Source organism: Maylandia zebra, linkage group LG5 (genome assembly GCF_041146795.1).
Source record: "Maylandia zebra isolate NMK-2024a linkage group LG5, Mzebra_GT3a, whole genome shotgun sequence".
Classification (NCBI taxonomy): domain Eukaryota; kingdom Metazoa; phylum Chordata; class Actinopteri; order Cichliformes; family Cichlidae; genus Maylandia; species Maylandia zebra.
Window position 1 is genome coordinate 34,129,804 of NC_135171.1, and position 16,234 is coordinate 34,146,037.

The window sequence follows — 16,234 nt, forward strand, 5'->3', positions numbered from 1 at the left end:
GATACATGTTCAGTCTCCCTGTCACATTAAGTATTTAAAGAAATATGCTAATCTATAGACTGATCACAAATGAAATCCAAAAACAATTAACAAACAGAACACCATCTGAAATGATGGCATTATTATTATTATTAGGATATGATATAGAAAACATGAGCTTGAGAAGACACGCAAAAGCAAAGTAGCTTTTTAGCTCCATTTGTGTCCATTCCATTAGGCCTACTTGATGAGGGAGGTGAGTATCATATAAAATAAATATAAAATCCAGTATGTAACAAACCTGGAACCTGAACACACGCACAATATAAAAAAAAAAAAAATTATGGATCGTCTGGTTTATAAAGCATAAAGTAAACAGAACATACACAAAAAAATTAGTAATTCTAGAACAGGCCTTTTAAAAGTACTGGTGCAGCATTTGAGTAGTTCGGTATAACGCACTGGTTGACGGTTCACGTTCCTAAGCTGTGTACCTGCTCTTTCTCGAAATTGGAACAAAGATATTTCCAGGTGTTGAGCTCTCATAACGTTTCGTACAATGGCTGACGGGCGGTTTCCTTTTTGTTTCCACCGAACTATAATGAAGAAACAGGTAGCTCTAGTTTTGTTTCAGACGCAGAGACGAGCAGCGTACAGTACAGAAAACTGCAGCACAGACACGCCCACTGTTTTGATTTGAGAACGGACGAAACCAAAAGAAGTAGCGGCATTTTTAATGTCTTTTTCAAGGTAGAAAATAGTTTAGTTCAATGGTTTATTATGTTTATAGCTGCATTTTTCTATGTGACCACAGCCACGCATACAGGATAGATGTTGCTGTGAAACAGGAAAGGCGTCTATCATTGTTTAACCATCCCCCCCTTATTGGTGAAAATGGTTTAGTCCAAGTTTGAAACGACGTTTTGAACTGGAGGTTTTTAAACTGCGGAAAGAAACACTGTAACGTTTCTAACATACTACTCACCTCTAAAACCTATACTATATTCTTTAAATAACAGCAACAGGTAAGTTCGCTTTTAGAAAGGTGTCATATTTTCATTTCTGTGTAGTCCTATTTTTGACTTTAATAAATACATTTTTACTCATTTTATTTTATGTAATTTTTTTGTTAATACTTTAATGTACACATGTAATAGTACATTTTCTGTGTGTGGAGTGTAGGTGTACCCAATTTTACCCTTGTACCCAACTTCATTAGTTTTCTTTTTTTTCCTAATAAATAATGTTTAACCTAAATATTTATGTTTATATCAATAAACATATTTATATCAATAGTTGCTATAGTGTGTGTGTGTGTGTGTGTGTGTACATATGTATGTGTGTATATATAAATATAGAAAAATGTGTGTTTATATAGATAGAGTTGAATATAGATACAGGACTATTGTACATTTATAGAAAAAGATGAAAACCCCTTATAATTTCCTAGAAGTAGTCACACTTTATGTTCTTTTTGATCACTAGTCCCCAAACCAGAGGGCAAATCTTTGAAACTGTAGCTGTGCTGTTTCTCATTAAAATATGACTAAAACTGTTGCTTGATTGTTAATCAATTGACGAACAGTCTCAACCATGACCATTTTGAGTGGAGGCGTAGTTAAAACCTGACAAAAGTGACTATTTGTACCACGTTAACGAGTGATTTAAATGTCTAGACTTCTTCTGAAATGCCAAATCAGAGAGAGGGAGCCACTGATGATTCCCCTGCTGACCTTCCCTGTCTGGAAAAACTTGACTCTCCAACAGGTACGTGGCAGTTATTACAGCAGTTATTGTTTTCAGGCACATTCAGGGGCCATTAGTAATTGAAATATTACCACTGTGGCAGTTTTAATTATCTGTGGGTGTGTGTGTCCTGTCTGTGGTGTCAGGGAGCCCACCCACTGCCTCATTATCCAGTCTAATGGAGCTGGAAAATTGTGTTTCCAACATGAGTCTTGCACATGAGATAGTGGTGAACAGAGACTTCTGCTTCAAACCCCGAAATCCTTCTACAGACAGGCAAGAAAACACTTAACCACATCTACAGTGACCTTGGTTATTCTTAGTTCCTATATTAATGAGTGTTTTTACCCTTGAGCTGTTCTTTTAATCTGCTTGTCTGCAGCCTGGAGGGTAGAGTGACAGAAATCGTTCACCGGGCCTTTTGGGACAGTCTTCAGGAGCAGCTGAACAGCGATCCTCCAAACTACAGCCACGCTGTCCTTCTGCTGCAGGAAGTCAAAACTGTGAGTATCTGGCATTGTAAGGGTCAAAAGGAAAGCACAAACATGATCACCAACCTTACAAAAGGAGAAATTAGCGCTATCTGATCAATAAAGCATTACTTTAATTCACAATGTATTTGTTATGATGCTGTCAAAAATATTCAGGTTTATAAGAAATGTGAAGACAAAAAAAATCTTACATTTTAGATCTTTTAGGGGTTTTTTCGTACCAATTAAAAAGTCATTTTTAAAGTGACATAAAACAGAAAAATCAGAGAAATACACGTCACAATGATATTACAACAAATTGGGTTTGGCAACTGTGTGGCAGTCCTTTATACATCACTTTGATGTGTAGAAATCCTGTTGTGGGCAGATGTCCCAGTCCTTTTCACACAAGAAAGAAGCTGCTTGTTTCAGAATTTCAAAATTGATGAAATCTTTGTGCCTTACATTGAATGAAAATGTTGGTGATTTAAAATATACAGTACAAGGGAAGTGATTATCCAGTTCATTTCTTTGATCATACTGAAAAAACAACATTGCATATTTTGAGATGAAATATTAGGTCACTGCAAAGTGTATTTGTAGCTTCTGGGAACCCCAACATATATACCCAGATGTTTATCTTTAATATAGTCACACTACTGCGCCTCCACAAGGTTTGCACAGATTTATTTAAAACAGATGAGAGGTTCAGGTTTGGCTGCTTTGAGTGTACATTTACTTAGAGAAGCTCTGTCTTTGCACAATCTTCTATTTCCTGTAAATTTAAATAAGAAATGGAATAAGATCCCTTGAGCACATATGTAGATTTTCATATCTTCTCTTTTGATTCCAAAAAAAAAGGAGAAGAAATTAAAAAAACAGAAAGAAACTGGCCATGTCATCTTTAATCAAACCCATATTCTACTCTACTTTTATCTTAGATGTGTGCTTGTATTTTATAGCTTGTTTAAGATTGTGTTTATCTGCCCAGGGATTGTAAACTTGGTAGTAGCTAAATCTTTATTAAATAGACTTAAAAAACAGTTCCAAGTGAGTGTTTGCAGTGTATTATATTAAAAGAACTGGATAAACTGAATACTTCGAAACAAAACATAACATGTTAGTGAAAACAGACATTTTTCTTCACATTAGATGCTTCAGTCCCTGCTCTTGCCTGCTCACGTCAGACTGAGGTCTCAGCTTGACGAGGTGCTGGATATGGATCTGATTGGGCAGGAGGTCGACCACGGGGCTCTGGACCTCCACCGACTGGCGGAATTCGTTATCAACACCATGGCATCTTTATGTGCTCCGGTGCGCGACCCAGAAGTCAGAGCACTGCGGGATCTCAAGGAACCTGTGGAGCTCCTGAGGTAAGAAGCAGGTTAACAACACCTGCAGCGAATAAACTTGTGTCTGACATGGAATCAGTGGCAGGCTGTGGCCCTGTTTAAAATCCAGCATGCAGCAAGCTGTATTCCTGTAATGACATCACTTGCAGACCACATTATTACCATGAAATGTAACGTAAAACCGAATTAATATACATTCACTGATCAGTTTTCTGCTTAGTAATGCAGTACCAATATAAGATAAATCCAAACTTCTTTTCAGTTGGTGTGAGTTTGGATGCTCCGTTCTGCAGTAATACCTCTCATAATGTCCAATTAGAACTAAAAATAATCTTCAGTATGTGCAAATATTTAAAAGTGCTTGTAAATTCTTGTTTTAAAAATAGTATAAATCCCACCAGAATTAACTAAATCTATTTAAACAATATAAAGATGCAAATCTATTAATTTATATCCAAAGCATCTATATGTTGTGCTGAAGAGATATTAACTAAAATTGAACTTTGGCCAAGCTGTACTATCATGTAATACCACTTTGCGCCACATGATGATGCTGTGAGTTGTGTAACCTTTACTTAACTGGGCAAGTCCTTTGCTCTACCTGCTATTTCTTGAGGAAATGCATGTAGAGCTAAAGTATCCACTGTTTAAAACATCTCCAAACGCCTATTAAAATTCTGCCCTCTAGTGGTTGAGGTTACCTTATTTCCAAGAATGTCAAAAAAGGTTTTACTCAAACATTATTCCTCCCAGGGAGATCTTCCGTGTCTTGGGTCTCATGAAGACCGACATGGTTAACTTCACCATTCAAAGCCTGAGGCCTCATCTCATGCAGCAGGCCATACAGTACGAGCGGGCGAAATTCCAGCAGATCCTGGACAAGCAGCCAGGTGAGAAGGGATTTCATTTCCAGCACTCTTCAATCTTCAACTTCACTGGTGCAACGAGTGATAGATGATAAAGGTGACTTTGTGAGTGCTACATTTATGGTCGCTAGATATTTCAGTTTTCAATTGAACCTCTTTTGACCCTCGTCTCTCTAAAGTACCATCCTGCCATTTTTCTGCTTCTCATATATTGGGTAAGGAGTGGGACAGCCAATCCCTGAACTGAGTTTTTGGCTCATGTACTCTGCTTCTGTAGCGCTGGCTAATCAGAGTAACTGGCAGCGTGACAGTCACTGGTGCTGAATAAGCCATGTTAGCATCCATCCATTTATTTTGTTAATCGCTCATCCAACTTAGGGTCATGGGGGGAGTTGCAGCCTATCCCAGCTGTCATATAGTCAGAGTCAGCCTTTACAAAAGGCTGACAAAGAGAACCACACAGTCTCACATCCACACTTAGTTGTTTTGTTTTGGGTTGTTTTTTAATGTAATTGTTTCATCTAATAAACTCCAGAGTAGACACCATGCTTATGGAGTCATTAGACAAATAATCAGTAACAGCCATTTAGGATATTGACCCCAAGTGGTCAAAATGGGAATTAGAATCGTGTAACTCCCCGTGGTTTGATTTTCAGGATTAAAAAAATTTATCTGCAGTGGGAGATTTTTGCCAAACAATTTTTTTTCACTACTCTGGTGAGTAGTTTAAATACTGAAAAGTCTAAATAGTAAGCAAGATCATGAGTTAAGCAAAAGAGTTTTATCACCTGGGAGAGACACTTGGTGCAATCCCATGTGAAGCCTTTGTTGGGATTACTGGAGCGTATTCCAAGTGTCATCGAGTGACATGTCAAGGAAAAGGAGAAGACGAGACGGGTCCTTTTTAAGAGCAGCAAAAGAACTGGAGAACTTCAAGACATGTCAAGGAGGTAATTTAGCCATTTAAATCAGCTGTGTTGGAACAAGGACACATCTAAAACCTGCAGGACACTGGTCCCTGAGGCCTGGAGTTGGACACCCCTGTTCTAGAGTCATCACAGCAATCAGGTTTTCACCAGCTGTCTCTAACCAGAAACCACCTTTTACTGGGTCCAGCTCCTCCACCACATCCGACACCAGTTCCACAGACTTAACTCCAAGGCTATAGTCCCAGGTCAATTGCAAATGTAACATAAAAGGTCAATATATGCTGATAGATTACTCTTCATAAAAAGACAAAGTGGGATGGAGATGATTGACTTTTTAACAGAGCACCACAGTCTTAGACTAAGGTAGGTGTGGGGAAAACCACAGAGGTAAATTTAAGAAATTATTGTGCTTTAAAGGTGCATATTTAAATATGTAAATAATAAGTGCAAACACATACAAGGTAAACGCAGTTTTAGCAAAATAACTCAAGTATGAATTCACAGCTAATCCCTACATGAGTTTCTAGTTTCTACTGAATAGAGCATGTTTATTTTTTTAAATGATGGTCTCATTAGTTTAAAAATTGATGATAAAGCAGGGGATGCTTTAAGTTGCATGGAGTTATTGCTCAGTTTCTCAGTCGATCTCCGCCTCAATCATCACAAAGTCTAAAATGGGGATGGTGAAAATGCTCAGCTCGAGGCTTGACAAACCACAGTGACATAACCATGGCTACATCCATCTTTAATGAACAGTCTATGGCTCTGTCTCGCTCAGTAGCCACTAAAATCCATGATTCACTTAGTCGGTCTCATCTGTGTAGTTTCAGTTTTTTAGTATATTCTTAATCATTTCATAATTTGTCACTTCTCTTCAGATTCTTTGGACAATACCACTGCTTGGCTTCAGACAGCAGCGTCTGAGGTGGTGTCGCCGTGTGAGGCGCAGTCTGATTCTCCCGGTCCTGACAGCCGCGGTCCTTTCAGCCCCACCGCTGTCCTCAACCGGGCCTACATACGTCTTCTCCACTGGGACCCACAGGACCAGAAATACCCTGAGGTCAGCTACCGTCTGAAAAAATTACATCACGCCCATGCTTTTCATCGGACCCGGTGATATTTTATTGATTATGAGGGAATGTTCAGTTTGCCTACCCATTCCTCCTCACTGGTTAAAAGCATGTGAACTGATTTTAGACGCTGCATTAATATAATTGATGAATCATGACAGTTTGCATTTATATACTCTATGACCCCTGGAAATTCATCAATTACCTGTGGCTTCGCAATCTTATTTAGGGTTATAACCATTAGACTCTTTATTGAGGTATTGATTTCATATTTATGCGGAAAACATTGCCCCCTTGTGACCCCAATCTGCCTTCCACACACAGACCATCCTGATGGATCGGGCCCGCCTGGATGCTCTTGGTCAGCGGCTCCAGATGTTGGTCCTGGAGGCGTCGGTGCTGCTCTTGACTAACGCTCAGTGCGGCCGCGTCGTTTTCTCCCTGCAGGGGTTTGTAGGTAAACTCAGGCAGTCCATCACTGCCCTGCTGGAGGGCAGTCACACAAGGTAAGAGGAGGATGTGGTGATGCATGTACTGGCTGTCACAGGGAACAGGTATTGTATGAGAAAGAAACCAATGGAGGTGACATGAGGCAACTAGCTTGTCAGAACAGATCCAGCTAACCTCATTCTTTCTGTTCAAGAGAGGGCGTGTCATGATTAGCGGATAAATGTGGAACAGCAGCTTGTAATGTTCGAGGTCTGCTTGCACTCTGGTCCGAGCTGCAATAAAAGGCATTATTTAAACGCCAGAAGAGAAATCCTGAGCAAAATTAGAAGCCATTGCCATGGTTGAACATTTTTGCTTTGGTGTGTTGTAACAATGAATATCTCAAACTTGGCCTGGATTCATAGTTGACAAACTTCAAAAACTGAACCAATCAGCATGCGAGATGAGGCTAACTTGTTAGAGCTGTTTAGGGGTACGAGGTTTATCTAACATTTGTGAGGAGTTATCAGCTATAATCAAGCCTGAATATTCAGATCATCTATGAACTCTATGAACTGGATCTGTTTTACCTGACTGTCTTTTATGCATATACTGTTACCATGGTGGATGCTAATATTAAACATGACCAGAGTTTCAAAATAAAGCAGTCCTAGACCGCATATCTCCGCCATGGCTGAAGATGACCTCAAATCAATTTCATAGATTTGAAAAAAAATGTTTGAATTATTTTGTGATGTTTTCTTGAAAAAATACAAACAATGTTTGATATTTGGCAAGTTCTCCAATTTTGTCAGACATTGGTTTGTTTTGTTGTGTTTTTTTTAAACTCTGGCTCTAAATTTTGTCAACAAGAGCAGGTATCCTTAATATGGTCACAGCGCAGCCTGTGAGCACAGAAGCCCCACCTACCTGCTGTTCAAACCGTCTGTTTGACAGCGACAGCCAGTCAGAAGAAAGTTGGCTTAAAAGGGAGCGTGGTCTTAGAGTTAGAGGAGCTAACACTGTTTGTTTGAGATAGTAGAAGTAGTAGAAGTGGAGTAAGGAATATTTTGAACTTCCCCAACTTTAAAATGATGGAGTCTAAATGAGGATAATAGTTCTAATTTAAAATTTCTAACACTGTAGAAGCTGTTCTGAAAAATTGAGTTCCAGACAATCTGGCATTTGCTCTTCAAAATCTATTTCCATGTCAAACATCTGTGGCTCAGTTACTCCTACGTTAGTTTTATCATTGCATAGCAGAAAGTAGTCTTTCAGTGTTAACTGTCAGAGCAAAGCAGATATGCCTCAGCAGCAGGCAAGCAGCAGACGAGGTGAGAGGGCACAGAAGACGACACTAATTTGCATTTTCATAAATACGCATCTACTAAAAAGAGGCAAGGGTGTAGAATTATATTTAAGCCATTTTAAGGAGTGCACTCATGGAAACAAATGTGTAATTGTGAAAAACAAAGATGAGTTTGTAGGAGTTTAATCAATGGGCAGGAGAGGAACTTTAATCAAAATCCTGCTCTTGGAGAACTCCTTTATTACTTCCATCAGTTCCTGTGCATAGATGCGTAGGCCTGTGAGACAATATATGTCTGATGAAGAATGCTGATGGTTGGTCTGATGCCGGTTTCTGGTGCTACAGGGAAGCTGACCTGAAGGGGGCCTTGTTGGGGATTGGGGAGATAGTATTGCAGCAGATGTCTGAAGCGCTGGCTACTCAGGGAGGAGCAGCCCTGCCGGAGGAGAGCCAGGATCTGCTGAAGGGACAAATATCTGAGCTGTGGAAACACAACAACCCAGTCTGCGTGCTTATAGGTAAGACAGGATGGGGGAAATGAAATATATCCACATATTGGACTTACATCAGTGTGTATTACTATATAATGTCAGCTGTTTACGTTTTGTAAGGTGTGAGTGGAAAAAATGGCCATTATAGACTACCGTTACTGGAAAAACATTTTTAAAAGAAGTATATTTTACGTAGCAAAAACTCATGTTTGGAGAATCACAATTTTCAATGGACAGATTAAACTAATCAGTTAATTTGATCTTTTTTATTTGTGTAAAATGTCACAAGAAAGACCATGGTGATATCAGGATGTTGACGCAGATCATGTTCCTTGAAAAATAAATCCTCAAAGTATTTATTATAAAAACTACAGAGTATTTGCATATGTTTTTTCCTTCTTTTTAAAAAGAAATATTATCTTGTATTTTATATATTATAAGATTATAATATTTATAATACAGATAAGCATCTACTCTGTATTTCTTTATATATTGCTTCCGAAAAGCCAGACTTTATTGTAGTGGTCTTGAGCAATGGTTCTCCACGCTTTCTGAAGGTCTTTTGAACGTGTGCTTTGACTATTGGCTGCTTTTTCCACTCATTTTCTGTCCACTCCTTGTACCTGACCATTTTCACAGGAATATTTTTTGTTTGTTAAACCACTTGAACCTGACTTATGAGTCATTCAAATAAGCACTTAAGGGACAAACCAGTGTTTGTCACACTGTTATTAGCAGCCTGTTCCCATATCTTCAGTTGAATCTATAAACAACAAGAGCTATTAGCTGAAAACTTGGCATATGTTGGCATGATGTCCAGTGTGTCCTCAAAGACATTGAGAAGGCATCAGGTTTTTGGTTAAGTTCTTACTTCATTAAAATTTAGGATAACTTGGCCAAACAGAGTGGTTTAAAAAAAAGCGGTCCTGGAAAAATATTTTCATTAAGATAGATAAGTACATGTTCCTGCACTTTAATGCTGCTGAGTTTAGATAATCTCTGTTTAAACTTGGATGTGTGCTGCTGCAGAGCTGACTTCTCTCCCTCCTTCTCTCCATCAAACAGGAGAAAGGGTACAGGGTTTCCTCCAGGACACGCTGCGGGGCGGCCCTGCTAAAAGGAGTCCAGAGCTGCCTGCTCCCCTCGGGCTGCTGAGTGCTGAGCTAGTTGAGCTGGGGACGGCCTTTGGGCGAATCGTCCACTTCAACCAAACAGTCTTTGGTCCCTTCTATGCGCCCATCCTCAGGAAACTGCTGTTCCAGCCAGTAGGGGCCGAGGCTGGGGAGGACTCGCGCTAAACTGAGGCTGACCCTTTCAGTTTGTAGCTACATTCTTAGGCAATTTAAAGAAACAAAGGCACAGAACCAAAATCCTGTGTTGCCTTATACATATTTACTGCCTTGAAAAAAACAAACACGTGAAAGAAATTTTAGTAATTCTGACCCAGGTGAAAGCTATAATTATTATATTTAGCCATTTTAAGACGCTGAATGTGAATGGTTTTAGAAATCAGAGCACCAAAGAACATATGATGAGTCTGTAAATAATACTTAAGCTTTAATATGTAGCTCTTCATGTTGAAAAATGTTTATGAGTAACTTACCAAAGACAGCATGCACCTTTTCAATATTTTTATTATTATTATTTTTTTCTTCTTGAATCAAAAATATACTTGTGTTTCTTTCAGTCGTTGACATTGGAGCGGGTATGTTCTACTAAACAAATACCAAAGTGATATATTTTTTCCACCAGCCATTCAAAGACATGAAAACACGTGAGCTTGAAAGAAATTATCGTTCACCTTGTTACATTTTAAGCAATATTTCAGAAAAAAACTGTTACAGGATGCACATACAATGGGATAAGTTAAATCCTAAAGAGGTCTTATTTTAAAATCTGTATTTTTTTTTCTTTTCAAAAAATACTAATACGGTTTTTAGTATTTTTCCCCCATTACATGTTATTGTAGTGAAGCTTACAAGAGTCCTGTTTTAAATGTATGTACACGCTAACATTTCAAATGTTTAGAGTGACTGTGCTATAGCTGACTGCCAACAAGCAAAGGAAGTATTCAGAAACCAATTTGTGCCCTTTTATTTGCTTCTGGCACTATTTTTGTAACCCATTAACAAACTGTATAAAAAAGATGGACATAGCCCTGGGGTCTATAAAGTAAAGCCAGTGCATAAACGCCTTAAACCTAGATTCTTTATAATGGCCAGCAGGGGCCAATTCTGGAAGCAGTCAAAGTCAGACAGTGTACAAGTGAGGAAAAACTGCAGTTCCTTTAGTGACCACTTGTGTCTCCATTGACTCTCATGTTTAATCCACAATCTTGGTACAAAAACAGATTTGGTCACAACTATACAGTTTTTTCCCCCCGCTCATACAATAAATAATAATTATAAATACAGAAGCAGACAGTTGGTGATTTCATTGGTCGCTACCTTAGTGATGCACCCAATTGTGATGATACGATACCTGGTAACTTGTATTTGTTTTTTAATAAAAGACTTATTATACTTTCAAATATACTTTTCATAAATAAAATGTTATCCGTCTAATTTATTCAAATTAGTCTTATTTTAGCTCTGCGAGTGACCACTGCATACTTTACAGTGACACTTCTCAAAGTGCCTCGAGGCTACTACTGCTGTGATTTGGCGCTATATAAATGAAATTCAAATGAACTTCTCCTTTACCTGCTGTCACTGTGAGCACACCTTTTATGCATGCGTGGGGTAAAGCCAATAACAGAAACATGAGATGAAATAATACCACATGGAGCTGACAACATGTTACTGTATGTTACTGTAGTAATGCAATAAAAGCTTTTTAACAAGTGTTACACTGAGCATAACAAGAGTGAGGACCAGTGAGAGTGAGCAAACAAGAGAGAGAAGCTGATAGAGAAAGCATCCGAGTCTGAGCTTTTCAGCAAATAAGTTAACTTATAAGTCATAAATAAACTCCTATTTCTTTGCTTTTAGCTTCCTCCATGCTTTTGACTCATGAAACACAGAAATGAAATTAATTCAGTAAAATCTAGATTTAAATTGAACAGAATGACCCATTGGTAGCAGATCCAAATATCAGATTCATCCACCCCTATCTACATCCACCTTTTATATTCAGTCAATCAATTTCAGTAAAGATAAAGTTTATATTAACTTTTTCCAGTGTTGCTTTGTTGCTTTCTAATACTTCATGCTACAGTCACACTAGGAAAAGCAGTGGTAGGAGACCATGACACGACCAAAATTATTGCATCACGTTGGAATCTGACTGCAGCACAGCCAGTCTGCTATCAGTTTGTGGCTGACTGGAGTTAAGTTCGCAGTAACATTGCGTTTGTGAAAATACAGCAATTAAATGTGATAAATGAGTGAAAATCTCAAATGCTTCAGGAATTCTCATTAAACAGAAACCAACATTAACTTATATTCAGTGGGGCCCAGCAAGCCCCTCATAGATTTGAAATTCCTCCTCAAATACTTACATAGTTGCTGCAGGACAGCAGGCAGGTTGTACTCATCAGAGTAGACTAACTCAGATTGTTTGCCAGTCTGTCTGCGTTTATAAATTAAATGGCAATTATTTGACTTTCTGGGGATTATCGGTGACCAATGCAGTCGTCTTGCAGTCCAGTGTGCTTGTCCAGAGGTTTAGGGTGCTACACGCTCAACCTCTGGTTGACCACTTGGTCGCCACAACTATAGTCAATCGGTCTCCAGTTGCAAAAACTGAATAAACGAATGGATTCAAACACAAAGCAATGGGCAATTTTTTTCCCTGCTTTTACTGTAGTGTGACTGAGCTGTTAGGTTCGAGAGCTATGCAGAATGACCCAACATGCATTTTAAAGAGTCAGCTTTTCATTTTCTATTTAAATTAAATGTATACCCATAGCTGGAATGTAGCTAAAATAAAACATTTCTAAAACAATGCCAGTTTTGAAGAATTGTATTCATACGGTTAGCAAAAACATGCAAAAAAAGGACAGGCAATTCTCATTTAACTTTGACTTTGCTATACGTCCCAACAGAACTGATAAACATATACCTGACAGAAAAATGTTTCTTCATGTTGTGCAAATGCTACGTTTACTGTGTTGAATACTGATGTGTGTGTGTGTGTTTTCACCAGGCACCTGGATGCTTGGCTCTGACTTGAATGCAGTTGGAGACATGAGAGAAACAGAGACTGGGGGCTAATCGTTTGTTTAGAATAAAAAGTTGCACCACCCACTAATCTCTTTGGCAGGAGAAAGAGTGAAAGTATAATTGTACATTAATTACCATGTTTGTTGTATTTGTCACTTTAAATTTTAAACAGCTGGTGTAATGTTTCTGCTTTTAACTACTCAGCCATATAAAAGAAATCAATGCTGACAACAGACGTGAGAGGGATTCTTTAGTCTTTGTATTATTTAATGTCATTAATATAATATTGCTTTGAAATTTGAAACAGTATCACATTTTCATTGACAAACCATACTCTGTCCAGAAACATGGGCAAAGCATTGTATGCTGGTACAGTTTTTTTTCTTTTCCTCTACATTTTGTTACCCTTTAATAATAATTCCCACATTTTCAATAGACCTGAATCAATAGAAATGCTCATTAATGGTCTATATCATTAATGGTCTACAGTGCTCTAAACATTACAGTACCTACATAACAAGATCAGAAAGTCACACGGAGGCCAGGAAATAGACTTGACCTTTCTGAGTGACCTTTCTCAAGACAGGAGTGATACACAGGTCCTGTTTAGCCAGTGATGTGGGACTACCGGTTTACCTTTTAGTCTGTGTTGGGATTCATCTCAGGGGCAGTGGAGGAGCAGGGGATATACGGAGTGAGATCTAAATGTCAGAGTAAGCGCTGGTTTGGCCCTGCACATTGCATAAGGCTTACCTCTCAGTTTCTCTCTAGCTCTTTCACACTGCTCTGCCCGCTATAACTCAACACACACAAACACACTCGCATCGGCTGCTCCCCTTCAACTCACAGCTTGGTATCCGGAAACTTGAACGCTGGGGCGAGCTACACAAGGAAAACACCAATGTTAAAAAGAGCGGTTACATGCACAGCGATATCATGCCACCAAAACTTGCTTTAAATAGCTTGCTGCTCATTTAAGTGTAATGCTTTTATATTGTGCATCCATAATAGAGCAGGTTGTTTCGGTGACACACAGAATGGGAGAACATACGTGACAAAATGTTGGACGACGATGGCAAAACGAAATGAGGGTGAAGCGCTGAGTTGGCGTGTGACGGGGAGAGGGAACGTAAAAAGCGAATGGCAGGTGAGTGAGAGGAGACGAGACACTGCTACGGTACATACAGAGAGACTGCTCAGGCCAAGTGCATCAAAGGGTACGAAAACACAAACACACTGCCAACATGCAATCATCAGTGGAAGCTAACAGTTAACAGTCAGAAACAGAGTGGCAATGACACAGCCACGGTACCGCACGCAGGCCGGTTACACCGTAATAAAAAAAATAAAATCAGTCAGCCTCCACGAGCTCAATCCTTCACTTCTCCCGCAGCACACAAAAAACAAGGACAGTGGCCAGTGATGTAAGAGTCCAAACTCCCATGAGGACAGACAGAAACAAGGCATACAGCACGCACAGCAGGTAGTGCACACAGGGGAGAACCCACAGATATGTGTCGACTTCACGACGACCTTTTTTTTCAGTCACAGTGCAGGAGGAAAATCTTTTAAGAAAAAAAAAATGGTACCACGCTCTCAGCATTACAAATCCACTCGCATTAACACGACACCAGAGCAACATTTAGATTTGGCTCTTTTAATGTAGTGGAATAAAATCTTTTCACCCCCTCAAAGTAACACACTTTGCATGTACTGTACCTAATTCTAAACTGGAGTGAAACAGCATGGATACCTACTCAAGTAATCATGATAATAAGATGCTATGACGGGATATGTGCATCAGATTGTGCTAGAGGCTCATTAATACACCCAATATTCTTTTTTAAACTTTGTTTACGTTTTGTTTATGGTTTTTTTTTTTTGCCTCTGGTAGTAATGTTGGGATTCTTTACAATCCCTTCGTAATCATTCCCCCCAACCCACATTTCAGTTATGCCCCGTCTATCAAAAAGTATCACAAAAATCCACGAATGTCAAATTTGCACCATAAGAAAAAAAGAAAACAAGGTCTTAAAAGGGATAGTGCCATGTTTTTAAACACAGTGTTCCTTTTCATTTTTCTTTCTTTGTTTAAACTGACAATAAGAAGAAGCTGTGATTTTCAGGCTCTCAGTGCTACCACGACTGCTGAGAGGCACTGGGCAGTACAAGGCCAGAGCAAAGACTCATCCTGACAAAAACTGTACCATCTCTGCATCAACGTCATCCCAGCTAGTCACAGTCAGTTTAAATACAGCAGGAAATAAGAAGTGTTGCCTTTTTTTCTTTTCTTTTTTGCCTTTAAAGTCTTTTAGAAGCAGGGTGGAGGCGTGCAGTTGTTGGGTGGTGGTGTTCGGGCAGGTTAGGGGATTTTAGTTGATTATAGATAACCGTAATGAAGTAAGGCTGTTGTCCTTGATATTGTCCTTCTGGGTGTGTATGTGTGTATTTGTGTGAGTTTACGAGGTCTCAGTTTTTGGTCCGTTTTGAGTCCAGACATCAGTGATTAGATTCGTGACCGATTCCTTGTGGTCTTTCTATGAGTATTGTACAAATGCGTAGAAAAAACCCCAACAACAACAAAAAGAAAACACAAGTTGTTTGCTGCATGTTGCTGTTTTGTCTTTCATTGATTAATTGTCCATCTTGCATCCCATGCTATCAAAGCAGCCTCCTCATAGTGCTTCACAGTGGTAGATGCCTGGTAAGACAGGACAGGCTACAGATGGAGAAAGAAAAAAAATTATAACTGTCGAGAGGCAAAACAACCAAACAATTGTGTAAATGAAAAAGATATGTTAATAATAATAATTAAAAAAAAAAACTAAATATAAGCTACAGACTCGAAATCTATCTGTGTGATACCAAAAAGACACAATAAAGAAAAAGTTAACATTTTGGAGAATATGCTTGCTGGGAATTATGCAAGGGGACACAACTGTACATTTAATATGGAGCTGACTGGATTTACAGGTAGCAGAGCACCTGCTTAATTAAGCTCAGCTGCCACAAGAACCGATACTGAACTGAAAATGTAACTTTCTTTTCAGTAGTTTTTGCTGTTATTTTATTTTTATTGTATGAATTTATTTAAGCCATTCTTTTTTTGGTTGTGTTTTTTGTTTTGGTTGCTATAACACAGACATTTACCAACTTTTGGGATAAACTAAGTAGAAATGCTTTAATCTGTTTGGCATACAATCTTATAACTAGCTAACCTGCCTTTAGAAAATGAAACACAATCAGCACCACTAAAGCTCCCTAACGATGTGGCTTGTTTAACCCAGCGGTTCCTAATCTGTGGACCCTGATGGGAGGAACTTTGAAATTTGGGATGTGGACTGAGGTTGTTATAGTTAACTTAAACTGAATGGAAAAACAAAAGCTAGGTTGGAAAAAAAACCCACATCTCAGTTAGGCCTCAGTCACA

At 38.9% G+C, this 16,234-nt stretch overlaps 2 protein-coding genes across 9 annotated transcripts in view; one reads left to right on the forward strand and one right to left on the reverse strand.

The window, feature by feature from the left end:
• The first annotated feature begins 665 nt into the window (after window positions 1–665).
• On the forward strand, window positions 666–11,171 carry LOC101478938 (T-complex protein 11-like protein 1). Its single transcript, XM_004547518.4, has 10 exons — window positions 666–1,004; window positions 1,656–1,746; window positions 1,872–2,001; window positions 2,108–2,228; window positions 3,348–3,568; window positions 4,301–4,437; window positions 6,221–6,402; window positions 6,737–6,918; window positions 8,496–8,668; window positions 9,707–11,171. The coding sequence occupies exons 2-10, from the start codon at window positions 1,668–1,670 to the stop codon at window positions 9,937–9,939; spliced, it is 1,458 nt and encodes a 485-aa protein (XP_004547575.1). The 5' UTR covers window positions 666–1,004; window positions 1,656–1,667; the 3' UTR covers window positions 9,940–11,171.
• Window positions 10,258–16,234, reverse strand: part of anks1ab (ankyrin repeat and sterile alpha motif domain containing 1Ab) — a 58,320-nt gene continuing 52,343 nt past the window's right edge. For all 8 annotated transcript variants that reach the window (XR_013098691.1, XR_013098690.1, XM_004547512.4 and 5 more), the window contains one exon: window positions 10,258–15,523. Coding sequence is in view for 6 of the 8 variants with exons in the window: in XM_004547512.4 (XP_004547569.3) it covers window positions 15,490–15,523 (34 nt within the window). In the remaining 2 variants the exon portion in view is untranslated. The remainder of the gene's footprint in view (window positions 15,524–16,234) is intronic.

What these genes read in the sequence shown, in the direction of transcription:
- LOC101478938 (XM_004547518.4), top strand. Translation starts at nt 1,668, where the DNA reads ATGCCAAATCAGAGAGAGGGAGCCACTGATGATTCCCCTGCTGACCTT. An exon ending in AAAACTTGACTCTCCAACAG is followed by an intron (nt 1,747 to 1,871) that starts GTACGTGGCAGT and finishes CTGTGGTGTCAG; the next exon opens with GGAGCCCACCCACTGCCTCA. An exon ending in GATCCTGGACAAGCAGCCAG is followed by an intron (nt 4,438 to 6,220) that starts GTGAGAAGGGAT and finishes ACTTCTCTTCAG; the next exon opens with ATTCTTTGGACAATACCACT.